Below are 16,313 nucleotides of genomic sequence, written 5' to 3' on the forward strand. Positions count from 1 at the left end.
CAGAGACAGCCCTGGGTGCCCATGCACCACCAGGAAGGTCCTCTACCTCCGGGCCCACGCTCTTCTCATTCTCTGTTCTTCCAAGACAATGGTAATACTGGATAAGATAAGAAGTGGAAAACAAACGCAAAGGCAGAGAAAAGCAGGATTTCTGAGCCCAAAAGCTGTCCGTCGTTATCGTTCCTGGAGAACTGGGTCAGCCAGTGGGTTTTGCGGCAGCGAACATCTCCGCCAGCCTCTTGTGCATCGCCCTGGCTGCCAGGTCGATTATTTCGGGCTGCTGCCAACGCGCGCAGTGCCGGGGCCGGACAGGTAACAGCAAGAAGTGAAAAGAGGAAAAGCAAAAGAGTGATTCATCGCTCCGCCCTGCCCCACCTGCCGTCACATGTTGCTTTCATGCATTCCCGCCCTGCCCGCACGTTAACTCTTTCCGCCGGTACGTCCTCACACCTCCACGCTGGCCTGAGCATCCCCCGGGTCCAATCGGGTGCGGGAGGTTGGTGGGTGGCAGGGGAGGGCTTTGGGTGTTGGTCTTATAAAAAAAAAAGGTGGTTCTTCCCCAAAATCTCCCCATCTCTGGGTGAGCCAGCTGGTAAGTCAATATTTTCCAAGAAAGTAGCTCTGCCTTGTGGTTAATTCCTCCTGTGCTGAGTGCGAGGACTCCCCTGCTAGTGCAAGTGCACGGAGCCTAGGTGGGTCTTAGGGGGAAGCACCAAGTTGGAGCTGCTATAATGGTTTATAATGGGGTTTAGACTGGATGCTAGAAAGCATTTCTTTACTGAGAGGGTGGTCAAACTCTGGAACAGGCTTCCTAGAGTGGTAGTCACTGCCCCAAGCCTGTTGGTGTTTAAGAGGTGTTTGGACAATGCCCTTAACCACATGCTTTAAATTCTGGTCGGCCCTGATGTGGGACTAGATCATGATTGTAAATCCCTTCCAAGTGGAATACTCGATTTTATTCAATTCTATTCCCTCCTCCACTGCGGTGTGAGGTTTGCAGCAGGTTCACGGTCACGGCGCTAGATGATGCTGTGACTGACTGCACTAAGAGCTGGGAGATGGGCAGAACCCCCACCCTGGATTCATCAGTCAGCGCTCACGAGCCAGAAACCTGGTACTTCTTTTGCTTGGCGGCTCAGGTAAAGATGAATTTCAAGAATCCGGGTTGGATTCTTTCACTGATGCAAAAAAGGAAAGTGCCAGGGGCTGCGTCTCGCTCCCTGGCGTTGGTGCAGCTCATCTGGATTTGCAGCCGCGTAAATGAGAGCCCGGCTTGAGTCAGGCTCCTGAGGCGAAGCCACCCGTCTGCCCGGCCATCCAAGTGCTCGTCTTCTGCTGACACGGTGGCCACACAGCGTCCCAGCTGCCCCGTCCCTAGGGAGGGCTTGCAGCGCACAAAGTGCTGAGCCCAGCAAGGATCTGGGAGGAAAGCTGAGTCAGAAAGGTGGAGAAAGGAGAGAAACTCCAGAAGGGCTTGCTCAAAGCTGAGCTGACACCCGTGCAGCTTTGAGTCACAGCAATGGGCTGCTTAGGGGAACTGGGCTTTTCTCCTCTCCTGTTGGAGTAAAAGGGTTTGTGCAAGTGCATGGTAAAAGCTGGGAAAATCAAACCCTCTGCCTGGCCCCCAGCGTGGAATCGTGTGACGTTGTGTGCAGGAGGTGGCTGCAGGACTGAGGGACACAGGGATGTGGCAGCCGTGTGTTGGGATCAGGACATGGGGAGGAAGAAAGAGTCCATTTCCCACTAAATATCAGCTCGGGAGGCGTTTCGGATGGAGCTGATGACTTTAAGGGATGAGTCCAGAGAAGAGCAAGGAAGCTGGTGAGGGGGCTGGAGAACAGGCCTTATGAGGAACGGCTGAGAGAGCTGGGGGTGTTTAGCCTGGAGAAGAGGAGGCTGAGGGGAGACCTCATTGCTCTCTACAACTACCTGAAAGGAGGTTGTGGAGAGGAGGGAGCTGGGCTCTTCTCCCAAGTGACAGGGGACAGGACGAGAGGGAATGGCCTCAAGCTCCACCAGGGGAGGTTTAGGCTGAACATTAGGAAAAAATTTTCCACAGAAAGGGTCATTGGGCACTGGAACAGGCTGCCCAGGGAGGAGGTTGAGTCACCTTCCCTGGAGGTGTTTAAGGGGCGGGTGGATGAGGTGCTGAGGGACATGGTTTAGTGTTTGATAGGAATGGTTGGACTTGATGATCCGGTGGGTCTTTTCCAACCTGGTGATTCTATGATTCTGCTGACCCCATAGGGATTTTCCTGGTGGCAGGGTGTCACCTCCATGCAGGCAGTGAAGGGTGCAGTGGAGGCTGAGGGTGCCTGGAGGCAGAGCGGGTTATTTTGTGTGAAATTCCAGCCCTGCTGAGCAAACAGTGGTGGCCCCTTTGCTGATGGAGTTACACCAGGGACACTGAATGTGACAGAGCTGAGCATCCATGGGGAATCTTGGTTTAGTATTTGATAGGAATGGTTGGACTCGATGATCCGATGGGTCTTTTCCAACCTGGTGATTCTATGATTCTATGATCTTCAGGATCGCCTCCCTGGCTGTCATCCTGCTGTCGTGGCCCAGCATCGGTAGCTTGGGAGATGCTCCGAATCGAGGCCAATGCACCGAGCGTGGGTGTGAACGGTGTGGCTGAAGCGTGCTGCGGTTGTACCCACCTCAGCCTCCACCGGCTGCCTCGGCTCAGTTTTATTGTGCAAAGAGATTTATAGTGTCTTTAGTGGGGTGTGTGCGCGCTAATGATTTACTACTTGGTGGCGTAAATGTGGTGTCCCAGCCTTTGTGTGGTGGTGGGGAGGATTTGGAGCAGAAAGTCATCCCAACCTGCAACATTGCTTGCATGGAGCGAAGATGCCGGGGTCCCCCGTCCCCAGTTCCTGGGGACGGGGGACCCCGGCGTCTTCGCTCCACATAGTGAATTTACACCTGAGTTTTGTGCATCCTTGGTGCAGGGGAAGAGCCAGTGAGTCCTTGGTCGTGCCCTGCTTGTTTGCAGGGACACGTGGCCATGGCTGAGCAGGTTTGTCCCCTCCACCGCGGGTGTCCCTGCTCAGCCACCCAGGCAGACCCAACCGGACGGGCAGCACTCAGCCTCGCTCCCGCAACCGGAACCAGGGCCAGCTCCTCCCGGCTGCGGATTAAAGCACTAATTACAAACTCCTAATTAATTTCCCATCTCTAGCAGAGGGCCTAATGACAAAGCGAGGCAGCAAGGTGCAATGCTGGGCTCCGCTCCCAGGCTGGGGGCTCTGGTTGCCCCACCGGGCTTTGGTCCTCGGTCCCACCGAGGGGTTTGTTGGCAGAGCTGAGCCCCAGGGTGTAACATCCAGATGCTGCTTTGCCCTCTGGAACATCTTCCAGCCGCCAGCCACTTGCTATTTGCATGGAGCTGTGCACAACGTGGTGTTTTACAGAGGGGGAAACTGAGGCACGGAGCGGTGACGGCAGCTTTACTCACAGCTGCTGGAGGGCAGAGTCACCAGGGCTCTGGTGCTGATTCTAACCGTGGGGAAAGGCAGCCCAGGCTGGGCTTTTGTAGCATCTTTGGGACGTGCTGAACGTTGCCTGTGGTTTGCTGCCTGCACCCGGTATCCCATCGCCATTCCTGCCCATATCGTACCCCACACTCCTTGACTCGAAGGCTCCAAGGTGTTCCCAGCTGGTGTTTGCCTTCCCTGGCTGCTCGTGCTGGGGGGCTGAGGGTTGTGCCCCACTTTTTGGAGGGTCACCATTCAGGAGGACCAGGACCATGCTCTCAGTCGCGTGGAGGGCTCGCCCATGCTCCTCCCAGTGTGGGAGGATGTGGAGCAAGGAGCCAGGTGGCCAGTCCATATTTATGCCTGACATTAATTTCCATCCCTTTCAATATTTCATGAGCGTGACAATAAAGAAAAGGGCTCAGCGCTCATTGAGACACAGACGTAATTGGGCGGTGATGGTCCTGGCCGGCAGCCACACGCGGCTCCGGGAGTTGCTGGGTGCTGCCCATGCAGAGCTAATTGTCTCAACGGTGCATGAACCCACACGGCCCCACGCGTGGGGATGGGCAGCGCCTGCCCATGGGGTTCTGCTGCCTCCAGCCATACCCCCAGGTCCTGGCAGAGCCCACTCCAGCCCTGGAAGTCCCCCTGGAATGGTTGTGCCTGGCTTTAATGCAGGGAGGGCTTGATGGGGGTAGATCCAACCAGAGCTGGGCTGGATTGTGCTTGTGTTGGGGCCGATGTGGGGAATGAGGCTGGGGTGGATCTGCATGCAGAATGTTCTCCCTGCTTCTCCTCCTGGTTCCTTGCCAAGGTCCAGGCACCATAGCCACATCCAGGCTGATGGGACAGGGTGCTGGGGGATGGAGAGGGTGCTGGACCAGCCTCTGCAGCGTGACGGGTCTCAGCACATCATCTGCCTCTGTTCCCCAGACACCGTGGCCTGCGTGGATCCAGAGGAGTGCACCCGGGTGTGCGGGGCTGCTGTGGGCTGCTCCAACATCGCCTATCCCAAGCTGGTGGTTGAGCTGATGCCCAGTGGTAGGTGGGTGGGAGGGGGCTTCTCCATCTCTGCTAGGATTTGCCACACTCTGGGGCCACCTATGCAGCCTTTGGGGGGGTCCCGTCCCATCCCATCCCATCCCATCCCATCCCATCCCATCCCATCCCATCCCATCCCATCCCATCCCATCCCATCCCCCGTGGCTCAGCAGCTCCCTGACGTTCCTTCTCTTCCCCAGGGCTGCGGGGTCTGATGATCGCAGTGATGATGGCCGCGCTCATGTCATCCCTGACCTCCATATTCAACAGCAGCAGCACCCTCTTCACCATGGACATCTGGAGGAAGCTGAGGCCAGGGGCCGGTGAGCGAGAGCTGCTCTTGGTGGGCAGGTAGGGATGGGGGTTTCGGGGAGACCGTGGGTTTCGAGGAGACTGGCTGGTCTGGTCTGGCCCACTGTGATCTGCCTTTGGTGCTTGGGAGCCTGCAAAGTGTCTCCTTTATGAAAGGAAAACAAACCCTTGGATTATTTTATGTATGGAAGCTGTGGGAAGGCAGCCAGGGCTTTTGGGGAACGGGGCTGTGCCCGGTGTGAAGCTTCTCCCACCAACCCTGGGGTGAAGCCGGTGGCTGCTCCCACTGGGGTCACAGCGAAGGGCACAGGGACCTTTGCTGGGTGGCAAAGAGCAGCGCTGCCCGCGCATGTCCCGGCTGCTCCCGAGGGATGGCGGGTTCCGACGGAAGCCCGGGAACCCGCCCGCAGTGCCGCGCTCAGGGCGGCAGAGTCAGCGCTGGGGAATGCCTCGGCACGGTGCCCGGCTGCTCCAGGAGTGTCCTGCGCACAGGGCAGACAATAACAAGGAGGGAATCTGGGTCAAGGCTTTGTCTGAGCCGCCTTGGGGCTGCGAGGAGGGTTGGCTGGTCTGATGGCTCTGGGAGAAGCCAGTTCTTCATAGAATCATAGAATAATTCGGGTTGGAAGGGACCATAAAGTTCATCCAGTTCCAATTCCCTGCCATGGAAAGGGACGCCTCCAACCGGATCAGGGGCTCCAAGCCCCATCCAACCTGGCTTTGAACACCTCCAGGGATGGGGCAGCCACCACTGCCCTGGGCAACCTCTTCTAGTGCTTCACTACTCTCATAATGAAGAAATTGTTCCTTATATCTAGTCTAAATCTGCTCCTCTCCAATTTTTAGCCATTGCCCCTAATCCTATCACTACAAGCCTTTGTAAGCAGTCCCTTCCCAGCTTTCTTGTAGCTCCTTCAGGTATTGGAAGGTCACTCTTTCTCAGCATCCTCCATCTCCAGAGGGTGGGGAGGGGATGGATCCTGGGGAACCACGGTCCCGTAAGGAACCCATAGGAATCGGGGTGTTAGTCTCACCCTTGCCCCTCCCTGGCCCTGGCTTTGGTGACAGTGTAATAAAGCGTGTAATAAAGCCGAAGCGCTTTCTCAGGGATGGTTAATGAGTGTTTGTGAAAGGCTTTGCCCGCCCGGGGCAGGAGTCATTGCTGCAGTCAATCCAGAGTGAGATTTGTTAGCACATCGGGTGATTTGTGGGAGCAGGGTGCTGCGAAACGCTGCGCCGTACGGCCCCGCCAGAACCTAGCGAACAAGAAACCTCCTGGAGAGGGAAAAAAAAGCTGTTGAGGCTGCACATTTGAGGTTTTCCTGCCTGCCAGCACAGGGACAGGAGGCTTGGGGTTATATCTAAGGAACCGTCTCAGGGTTCCAGCTGCCCCTGGGACCTGCCACGGTGGGGATGCCTCATCCAGCTCAGCACAGAGAAGGAAAGGGATTTACTCCTGGGACTGGAAAGAGCTCTTGGATGTGGGATCTGAGCTCCCACCATGCTGCCTGGCTGGAGATGCCTGCTCGTGGTTGATGCATTCTCTATGCAAAGATGATGGCACGGGGGCAAGAGCACCTGCTCCTTCCCAAATCCCCCCAGGAGCCCTGCAGGTGGCAGTGCCAGGCTCTGCCCTCCATCCCTGTGGAGTGGGGCATGGCCATCCAGCACCCCCAGGTCACCACCGTGCTCGGACACCTCTGTGTTTTCCCTGTGACCTTTTAGCATCCTCTGTGGCTTAAAGTGCCTCATCTCTCTCTACAGCTCCTGGAAAGGAGGTTGTGCTGAGATGGGTGTTGGTCTCTTCTCCCAAGTTACAAGTGATAGGATGAGAGGAAATGGTCTCAAGTTGCATCAGAGGAGATTTGGATTGGATATCAGGAAAAATTTCTTCGTTGACAGAGTGCTGAAGCCCTGGCAGAGGCTGCCCAGGGCGGTGGTGGAGTCTCCATCCCTGGAGGGGTTCAGAAAATGTGTAAATGTGGCACTTCAAGACATGATTTAATAGTCATCTAGGTATGGTGTTGGTGGTTGTACTGGATGACCTTAGAGGTCTTTTCAAACCTTAACAATTCTATGAGTCTATGATTCTCTAAGCTGTACTGAACAGAGGGATTTTCTCCTTCTGTGTGGGTCATGAAGTGCATTTGACACCCAAGCTGCTTCCTTTCTCCAAAGCACAGGCAGCAGTGGGGGTTTGTTCTAGAGAAGCTTTCAGTGCGTTATTTTATTTTATTTTCTCCTACTTCTGCTTTTTGAGCTGAGCAGATGGAGACATAGGTAATTCTGCCAAGCTGTCAATAAGCTGGGCCGAGCTATAAATCTGGCAGCTTTTGGGATGTATCCTTCCCAACCTGCCTGCTCAGATCCCAGAAAGCTGGGATCTTGCTTTGGAGGAGGGTGATGCTGTGAGACGTGGCTGGGCTTTGGGCTAGGATGGGAATGGGGTGGTGTTGGGGGGACAAACTCATTCCTCTGTCACAGCTTGGGTGGGGAAGCTGAACACAGGTCTCATTTAGGGGTCTTGACTGGATGCAGGGGTGCTGAAAGCATCATCCAAATGTGACCAGAGCACCCAGCTGCGGGCTTTTCAAAGCAGAAGTGCCCATTGCCTAGTGGTTCCCCATGATGGGGTCTGTCTTAGCAGCCCCCAGGGCTGGGCAGGAGCCGGGGGAGCGCTTGCCTGCCCAGGATGGAGCTGGCACTGATAGAATCAGCATCCTCTGCGGTCCTGGGGATGTCACCCAGTGACAAACATCCTCCCGCTGACCCGCCTGCACCTCCCACCAGCTCCTCTGCGCCGTGCTGGGACCCAATCCCTGACCCCAGGGCCCCCCTGCTGCCGTGGTGATGCCGTGAGTGCGAGGAGGTGTGGGTGGGACAGGAGCATCCCCCTGCACCACGTTGCTGCTGCTCGCAGGGTGGTCACGGTGGTGCTGGTGGCCCTCAGCGTGGTCTGGATCCCCATCCTGCAGAGCTCCAGCGGTGGCCAGCTCTACCTCTACATCCAGGCTGTCACCAGCTACCTGGCTCCTCCAGTCACTGCTGTCTTCATCTTGGCCGTCTTCTGGCCTCGAGCTAACGAGCAGGTACGTGCCTGGGGTGGCCCTGGGGACAACTCAAGACACAGGGTGATGCCAACACCTCCCTGCTTATCCCTCTCCTGTGGGGCTCGGCGGGTCAGGAGGAGGAAATGGGGAGGTGATGCTGGAGGGGTTGAGGAAAGGAACCAAGTCTGGACAGCATTTCTCCAGGGAGCTGGTGGGTGGCTGGTGGGAGGAGGAGGAGGCAGGCATGTGTCCACCAAGTGTGACCCAGGTGATGGGGGTGGCAGGGGACAACCTCTGCAGGCTTGGGCCAGGGCTTGGCTGGCTGGGGTGCTCCCCCAGCACCCAGAGGTGCTCAACCCTCTCCCAGGGCTGGCTGGAGAGGGCGGCTCTCCAGGGGCGCGTGTCCCTCGGTGAGCTGGGTGTCCCCGCTCTGGCCACCCCCTGAGCCCTTTGCTTTGCAGGGCGCTTTCTGGGGCCTGATGGCAGGACTGGCGCTGGGGCTGGCGCGGATGGGGCTGGAGCTGGCGCACCCCTCGCCTCGCTGCGGGGTCCCCGACCAGCGGCCCTGGCTGCTCGCCGACGTCCACTACCTGCACTTCGCCGTGCTGCTCTGCGTGGCCACGGCCGCTGTCGTGGTGGGGGGCAGCCTGCTGACCCCCCCGCCGCCTCCCGCCCGGGTGAGCAGGGTGCATGGGACCCTCGACCTCCTTGGCCAGAGACATCGGTGTCACCCCGCGCTCAGCCTGGGGGCCCCATGGTGGGGTCTGGCCTGGGGGTGTTTTCTCACCAGATCTCGCCCTGGTTTTCCAGTTAAAGGATCTCACCTGGTGGACCCTCTCACGTGAGCCCACTCAGCCCTCCATGGTCGGTACATCCCAGGGAGCCTCTGATGGTGAGTGTGTCCTTGGGGATGTCTGATAACGGAGGTGTCTCCAGTGCCGCTGCTCCCTGCCTGTGACATGGATACCCCGTGCCTCAGTTTCCCCGGGGCTGGCACGAGGTGACGGGTTTCCTTAGCCCCCTGCTCCCCATGTCTTCTGTCTTTCTGTGCCAGGTTCCTGCTCATCCGCCCTGGGCACCCAGCAGCCACCAAAGGCCGAGGGACCCCTGGCTGTGACCCTCAGAGATACCACGGACCCCCTTTTCTGGGCCCGTGTCTGCAGCATCAATGCCATTGTCCTGATGTGCATCAATATTTTCTGCTATGCTTATTTTGCCTAGCAGCCTCCTGGCCCCTGAGGGTGGAAAAGACGCTGGGAGAAGGGGAGAAATGGTCATTCGGGTGCTAGGTTTTAATTGTCACATTTGGGAGATGGGATGCTTCAATCCACTGGTGCAATGAGCTGGGTGTTCTCAGCGCAGTGGACCCTGAGTAAGACCCTGTGAGGTGTGTGGGGCATTTGTAGGGCCAGCAAATCCCTGGGAGGGTGTCTGGGGTGAGATATTGGGGTGGGCAAATAGGGGCTGCAAGGGAAACAAAACCACTGTGGAGCAGCAGGTGCACGTGTGGCCATGGGATCACCATGGTGGTGGTGGAATAGAAGCAGCCATGCTTGAGGGTGTTGCCTGAACAGATTTTACTAGCTCTAAATAAAAAATACTAGTATAAAAAGTCACAATTTGCAGCTATGAATGGACTGAATCCTTCCGGACCAACCTTCCCTGGTGTCCCTTCACGGTGTCACCTGGCCACGTCCCGATGCCTGCAGCCCACCTTGGAGCCAGGACTTCGCTTACAGGGTCTGAAGAAGGTTTGACAAAGATGTGCTCTTCCTCTCCTGTTTCTCCCATCCCGCTGGGTCACACCTTTGGAGAAGTTTTTATGGCCCCAGTTGAACGCTCTTCGCTCCCTCCATGGGGAGAACCACTGCCAGCCCGCAGCGAGAGGCAATGCTTGAGATCCATGGATGTCTTCTGGGCTGGGGAGCAGGGAGACTTGATATTCCAGGGTGTCAGAGCCAGGAGCCAGGTAGATCCCACACGGTGAGCACTGCCAGCCTCGCCTCTACTTCCAGCACAGCCCCGTGTGGCACCGGGACCATGCGCATGAGCAGCCCGGTGTGGGGACAGGCACCATCCATCGGGATGAAGGGATGCACAGACCCCATGCAGGTCCCAAAGCAGCTCTGGTGAGTGGGGGCGGCGGGGGCTGCGGTTCTGCTCGTGGCGCTGGTGGCACCTCACTTGTGGATGGGATGGACGTAGTTGCGGGGGAAGAGGCCAACGCGCCCATAGATCTTGCCCTGCCACCAGTTTGGGTCGGGGTAGTCCAGGACCTCGATGATGTCCCCACGGAGGAAGGGCAGCTGGGAGCCGTCATGGGTGGAGAAGTCGAATTGGGCTTGCACGAATTTGGGTCTCCTTACCTGGAGGAGAGTGGGATGCAGGGGGTGGGAGTGAGGAGAGGTGTCCGTGTCCACCAGCCACTCTGCACCAGGCTGTGCTGCCTGGTCCCAAGGATGCCTACGATGCCGAGCCAACATGCAGTGAGGACCAGCCTGGGGTCCATAGAGGGGACTGGGGTACTTGGGGTGCCCACTTTGAGGATGAGAGATGGGAGCTGGGAAAACTCTGCCATGGAGTTCTGGGGGCAGGCCTGGGTGTGGGGCAATTCCTGGTGTCCTGTGGCTGCCAGGGAGGAGCAGGAAGGGTCAGGCAGGACGGGATCCCTGTTCCCCATAAGCTGTGGCCCTGTGACACCTCCCTTTGAGCACTGAGACCAGGATGGGCTGCTGACCGCTGGGCCCATCCCTTGCCTCAGTTTCCCCATGGACCATGGAGGGCAGTGGCAGCCGTGGTACCAGAGGAGAATGGGGGATCCTGAAGGGGATCAGACACAGGTTCCCAGTCCACCTCTGCTGTTGCCCTAGCCCTGCACATCCCCATGTCCCCATCCTCTGGCACTACCTCCTGGGTCTGGTCCTCATCCCGGAGGAAGATCTGCTCCTTTCTGGCAATGGTGGTCGTCCTGTAGAAATCCACCAGCTCGTTGAGGGAGTTGAATTTTTCCTCCCAGAGGAAATATCTGCCATTCCTCTCCCTGAGCACCTTGAAATGCTGGACCTGCCGCCCATAGCTGTGGAAGGAGGATGGATATTATCCAGGCTCTGGGATGCTGGCAGCACCCACAGCCTCTTTTAGCATTGTGTGCAAAGACCAGGGGCTGCTCGCTGGGCTGGTCAGGCTGCGTGGGACACGGCTGCACCCATGGGTCCCACTGCAGCCACACTGCCCTGGCCAGGGGTGACAGTCGCAGTGGGGTCACTCCTGGCCCTGCTGGTGTGGCATTGGGTTAGGGTTCCTGACCCGCAGCCGAGACCTGCCACAGCTCATCCCACACGCGGCTGAAGCTCGGAGCCCAGCCCTGGCTCAGCGGGATGCCCGTGGCAGGTGGCTTTGTCCAGGGACCAAGCAGGGACCACGTCTGAGGGACGTGTGATGAAAGCTGCAGGTCTCAGCTCAGCACATCCTGGGACGTGGCTGCCCGGGCTGGGTTTGATCTCCCAGATACCCTGCGCCCCTGGGGACCCCTCGGCTGCCCGAGCAGGGGGCAGGGTAGGATTTCTCTCCAAGCCCTGCGTGCTGGCTCCCTCTCGGTGTGGAGCTGGAGGTGGTGGGTTGGGATGCCCGCACTGCAGGGCTGGCATGGGGCTGCTGCCAGGGCCCCGGGCAGGGGCAGGGACCTGGCCGTGCTGGTGACGCAGGGCAGAGCACAGCTCCCTTTCATTATGGGCAAGAACCTCCTCAAACGCTTAATTAGAGATTAGCAGTGTGAGAAAGTGCCTGGCTGGCCTGGGGCTGGCTCCGGCTACCCTGGCCATGGGCAGGGAAGGGGCAGCGATGGGATGAGAGTCCTGGGGGCAAGCTCTGCCCGTTGGCACACTGCCTCCACTCAGCCCTGCCTGCCAAAATCATCAGCCCTGCGGCACTGGGATGCCGCAGCCCTTCATCCTTTGGGGTGCTCTGGGCAGCTTGGTCCTCCAGACTGCGGCTCCTGAGCTGCGCTGGCCGCTTGGCCCCAGCCCCATCGTTCCCCACGTGGCTGTATTTAGGGGCACCCCGGTGAGGGATGCCGGGGAAGCAGTGATCCAGCCCAGCAGTGCAGGCAGGGTGCAAGCAGGGAGCTGGAAGGCCCTGGATATGTTGGGGTCACGGCCCTGCAGCCCCCAGACCCTCCAAGGTGACCAGGGCAGGGCAGGGTGCCTCCCTTATCCCCAGCACCGCGGTGGGAAACACGCAGGAGGGTGACCTGTTGCCCTTGATCCCCAAAAGAGGGGCTGTAGGAGACCCCTGCCCATCCCACCATGCATCCTCTGCATCCCATGGCCACTTACTTGACAGAGATGGAGAACTCCCCTGGGGCGCTCTCGCTGTCCCGGATCAGGAAGGCTCCCAGGTGCTTGCTCTTGAGGAGACGCTCCTCTGCCAGGTGCCGGGAGACCCTGCCCGCGTACCACCTGCAAGGACCGCTGGGCTCATAGAATCATAGAATCACCAGGTTGGAAAAGACCCATCGAGTCCAACCATTCCCATCAATCACTAAACCATGACCCTCAGCACCTCATCCACCCATCCCTTAAACCCCTCCAGGGAAGGTGACTCAATCCCCTCCCTGGGCAGCCTGTTCCAGTGCCCAATGACCCTTTCCGTGAAAAATTTTTTTTCCTAATGTTCAGCCTAAATCTCCCCTGGAGGAGCTTGAGGCCATTCCCTCCTGTTCTGTCCCCTGTCACTTGGGAGAAGAGGCCAGCTCCCTCCTCTCCACAACTTTCTTTCGGGTTGTAGTTGTAGAGAGCAAAGAGGTCTCCCCTCAGCCTCCTCTTCTCCAGCCACATGGGGACCCCTCGACATCCTGGGACACCCCAGCACCATATCCCCACACCACAGGATGGAGGCACTGAGAGTCCTGGGTGCTGGTGGGAGCAAGGTTCCTGCTGGGGTGTCCCCATGTCCCATGGATGCTGTGGGAATAGCCCTGCTCCATGCCAGGATGAAATCCTTCCAGCCTGCATTGCTGGCGGCTGCTGAAATGAGGTGGAGGAGTGGAGTCCCTGGCTCTCATCCCTGCCAAGGCTGTGTCCGTGCATTTGGGAACCCCCAGACCACAAAGACCCTTTGCTACCTGTTAAAACTGCCCTGTGATGACCAGCAATGGACTTCAGCACAGAGCATCTTCCCCTGCCAGCCCTCCAGGTGCCACATGGAAAAATCTGCGTCTCACCCATCATTAACCGAAGCTGGAGATGCAATGGGATCTACTCCAGGCTTCCCCAAGCCCACGTGTTCCTGCTCCCCAGCCGCAGCCCGAAGCAGGTTTGGCATTTAAATATGATTTACCAGAGGATAACGATACATAAAACACAGGTTAAACCAGGGATGGATTATGCTGGGCTTTAATGACACACTCATAGGAGCGTGTCTAATGCAAACGTAATCCCGTAACGCTTTGTTGTTCCCCAGTTATCATTTATTTAGCGGGCAGCCTGGTGCAAGGGTTGAATTTCTGTGTGTTGGGGGTACGTGGGCATGCTGCTGCCTCCCATCCCCTCTGGCTGTGGTGGCAACAGCAGACTGACCTGGCAGGCAGACCCCTATTGCTCTGTGACTCAGTTTCCCCAAGTGTGGGATTACCCAGGCTCCTGGCAGACCTTTGGGAATCAGGATGCGTTGCTGGGATCTCTGCCTGGGTGGTGGGAGAGGATATCCTGGTGCTGGTGGATGCTGCCAGGGCAGGGTTTTGAGCCCTCATTCCCCATGTGGTACGGTGGCACTTACGGATGTGGCTTCATTTTGATGTAATTTTTGGGGACGAAGCCCTCGCAGCCGTACAGCTCAGCCTTGTACCAGTTCTGGTCATCTTCCATGTTGAGGATCTAAGGTGGGAGAAGAGCAAGGAGGTGTCAGCCCAGCCACTATTCCCCTGGGAGAGGGCCTGAAAGGGACCCCTACTGCTGCCCCAGATCCCACGTCCCCAACGGAATGTGGGGAAAAGGGGGCTCTGGCAAAGACGATGTGGTTTGGGGGTGTTTGGGGACACCTGTACCAAGCTGGCTGCTCTCCCCAGCCCTCCCCAGCTCACAGTTGGTCTGGTTCACCACGGGTGTCAGCAGCTGGGGTTCCCCAGTGTTGCCCCAGAGCCCCATTCAGTTAAGAGGGTGAAATCCATCCCTGGAGGAGCTGGGGCAGCAGCCAGGCCCCCGCGTCCCCCCAGCGTGACAGCAGCTGGGTGCTCCGTGGGAGGAAGCGGGGCTGCTGACACCCGCTTCCGTGCAAAACCATTTTCCAACCTCCCACGCAGGGGCCCTGGGGCCAGCACAGCTGTGCAAACAGGATCCGAAACCCCGGGGCACAGTGCTGGGGGCCGCGGGGAAAACACACCGGGGAGGCAGGGACGGGCATGGCAGGTTTAGGACCTGGGGTTACAGCCAGACCATGCCCTCCCCCTCCCCAGGGCTGGCTGCACCCACGGGGGGAGCTGGGAGTCCAGGAGGAGCAGCCAGCATCTCAGCATCAGCCCCGCAGGGAAGGGTGAGTGGCCAGGCAGCGTGGTGGGGTGCGGGTGCCCTCACCCTTGTTTCAGGGCCACAGTCCCCTGGAGAGCTTTTGAGTCCTCCTTGAAGATTTTTGGGGTGCTAGGGTGGTATTCAAGAGCCTGTCCCAATGCTGGCACCCAGGGGTGGGATTTGGGCCCACGCTCCCTGCTGCCAGGTCCATGTGGCCTCCGTGGGGCAGGGAGAAGGTATTCCAGATCCAGAGAAGCTACTACAGGGCACGGTTGCTGGCACCGATGGCCAAGGAGGCCACCTGCCTCATCCCAGCTGGAGTCTCTCTGGAGGTGTGTGTGGTGGCACAGCCAGGTGGTACCCACTGCTGCTGGGGATGCTGCTCTGTGCCCCAAAACCTCCACAGAAAGCCCCAACGAGGCAACAAAGCCTGGTGCAATAGAAAGCACCAGTGTCGCCCCGTGCCGTGTGGCCAATCTGTCCCACAGAGGAGCAGCATCCAACCCCCCACAGCTGGTGACCCTCCATGGCTGGTGCTTCTGTATGCCCCGTACCTTCAGGATGTCTCCTTTCTGAAAGGGCAGCTCATCCTTCTCCGTCGTCTGGAAGCTGTACAAAGCCACCGACTCCATGGCGCTGGCTGTCCCGGGGCGGCGGTGGCGAGGGATCCGGGGCTCCCCGTGCCCGGGTTGTGGGGCTGCCGGGGGCTCGCTGCCCCGTGGCGTGGGGCTGAGTGGATCTGGGGTGAGCGCAGCGGTGTCGGTGAGCAGGAAGCTGTGCTGATGTCAGAGCACGGCTGGGGCCAAACCGTGAGCATCACGCGGGATGCTGCCGCAGGGCACAGCTGCCCAGATGTGCTGGGAGGAGCGGGGAGCTGTGCAGTCCCGGCCAGATTCCAAGGGCTCCAACTTCAAAAGGACTCAGGCGCATCAGCTGGAGGAACAATTCGGTATCACCTCTGTGATGGGCCAGGGGTTGTGGTGCTGGGCAGCTGCAGGGTTTTGGAAGGAAACAGGATGGTGATGGAATGGTCAGGTTGAGGATGGGGGTCAGGGCTGGTGGGCTGGGACTGCTGATGGGGGAGTCTTTGATGTCTTGCAAGCGCTGAGCTGCTGACACGGCCTTTGAAAGGTGGCTTGGTGGGAATGGTTGTTTTAGCAAAAAAGAAATCACGGTGGGTGGGATGTGCAGAGGCGCGGGGAGGCAGGATGGGGGCACACACCTGGTCTCCTTAGAAATCAGACTGAAAACCGCATGCCAGGTCCCAGCTCTGAACAGCAAGGTTTCAGCCTATTGGATTTCTGGGTTGTGGCCCTTCAGGGTTGGGTTTTTTTCCAGGATTCTTTTGCAGGGCTAAGGGAAAAAAATATCCCTTTTAGACAGAAACAACATCCTATGGTTCTCGTGGGTGTCAGGCACTGAGCCCTGCATGCAGGGCATCGTTCCCAATGGGAAGGTCCCCAGTGCTGTGCAGCCTTCCTGTCGTGTGCGTGGGCCGGGGCATGACACGCACGGAAAATCTGCCGGACGCTGGTTTTGCTTTGCTGCAAAGAATTAAACCACAGCTGTGGCTCAGTCCTTGCCCATGGACTTGGGCATTTTCCAGCGAGGAGCAGGATGCTGCTGCCATCTGCCCAGGGAGGGATGAGCCACAGTGCTTGTAGGGCCCTCCGCAATTCGCCTCCTCCAAACCTTAGCCTCGCTTCCCAAGTGCACCCGAAAAGAAAATGCAGTGTAGGACCCCACTGTGGCCTTTCTTGGGGTCTCGGTGCCCGTGGGAAGCTGGGAGGGATGTGCAGGGTGGCCCTGGGTGTCCCCACGCCTGGCAAGGAATTGGTACCCAAGGGTTGTCCCAGCACAGCCCTGGGACTCTGCAGGTCCCTGGGGAAGCCGAGATGCTGGGAAGGCTGGAGAGGGCAGAGGGA

General features: G+C 58.5%; 2 protein-coding genes across 4 annotated transcripts in view; one reads left to right on the forward strand and one right to left on the reverse strand.

The window, feature by feature from the left end:
- Positions 1-9,278, forward strand: part of SLC5A10 (solute carrier family 5 member 10) — a 40,919-nt gene extending 31,641 nt beyond the window's left edge. For 2 of the 3 annotated variants that reach the window (XM_069869996.1, XM_069869994.1), the window contains 6 exons: positions 4,416-4,523; positions 4,724-4,874; positions 7,756-7,924; positions 8,347-8,562; positions 8,696-8,777; positions 8,940-9,278. In XM_069869996.1, coding sequence (XP_069726097.1) covers positions 4,416-4,523; positions 4,724-4,874; positions 7,756-7,924; positions 8,347-8,562; positions 8,696-8,777; positions 8,940-9,106 — 893 coding nt within the window. In that variant the 3' untranslated portion in view covers positions 9,107-9,278. The remainder of the gene's footprint in view (positions 1-4,415; positions 4,524-4,723; positions 4,875-7,755; positions 7,925-8,346; positions 8,563-8,695; positions 8,778-8,939) is intronic. The other variant, XM_069869995.1, reaches the window with a different exon arrangement.
- Positions 9,279-9,940: 662 nt separating this feature from the next.
- On the reverse strand, positions 9,941-15,055 carry GRAP (GRB2 related adaptor protein). Its single transcript, XM_069870017.1, has 5 exons — positions 14,943-15,055; positions 13,661-13,758; positions 12,220-12,342; positions 10,793-10,961; positions 9,941-10,251 (listed from the first exon to the last, which is right to left on the reverse strand). The coding sequence occupies exons 1-5, from the start codon at positions 15,018-15,020 to the stop codon at positions 10,066-10,068; spliced, it is 654 nt and encodes a 217-aa protein (XP_069726118.1). The 5' UTR covers positions 15,021-15,055; the 3' UTR covers positions 9,941-10,065.
- Between the last annotated feature and the right edge of the window lie 1,258 nt (positions 15,056-16,313).

This window comes from Phaenicophaeus curvirostris, chromosome 16 (genome assembly GCF_032191515.1).
Source record: "Phaenicophaeus curvirostris isolate KB17595 chromosome 16, BPBGC_Pcur_1.0, whole genome shotgun sequence".
In the NCBI taxonomy this organism is placed as follows: domain Eukaryota; kingdom Metazoa; phylum Chordata; class Aves; order Cuculiformes; family Cuculidae; genus Phaenicophaeus; species Phaenicophaeus curvirostris.

Coding starts and splice junctions, on each gene's coding strand:
- GRAP (XM_069870017.1), bottom strand. CDS start 15,020: ATGGAGTCGGTGGCTTTGTACAGCTTCCAGACGACGGAGAAGGATGAG. Junction 13,759..14,942: donor AGAAAGGAGACATCCTGAAG/GTACGGGGCATA, acceptor CTCCCACCTTAG/ATCCTCAACATGGAAGATGA. Junction 10,252..10,792: donor ATGAGGACCAGACCCAGGAG/GTAGTGCCAGAG, acceptor ACTCTCCTCCAG/GTAAGGAGACCCAAATTCGT.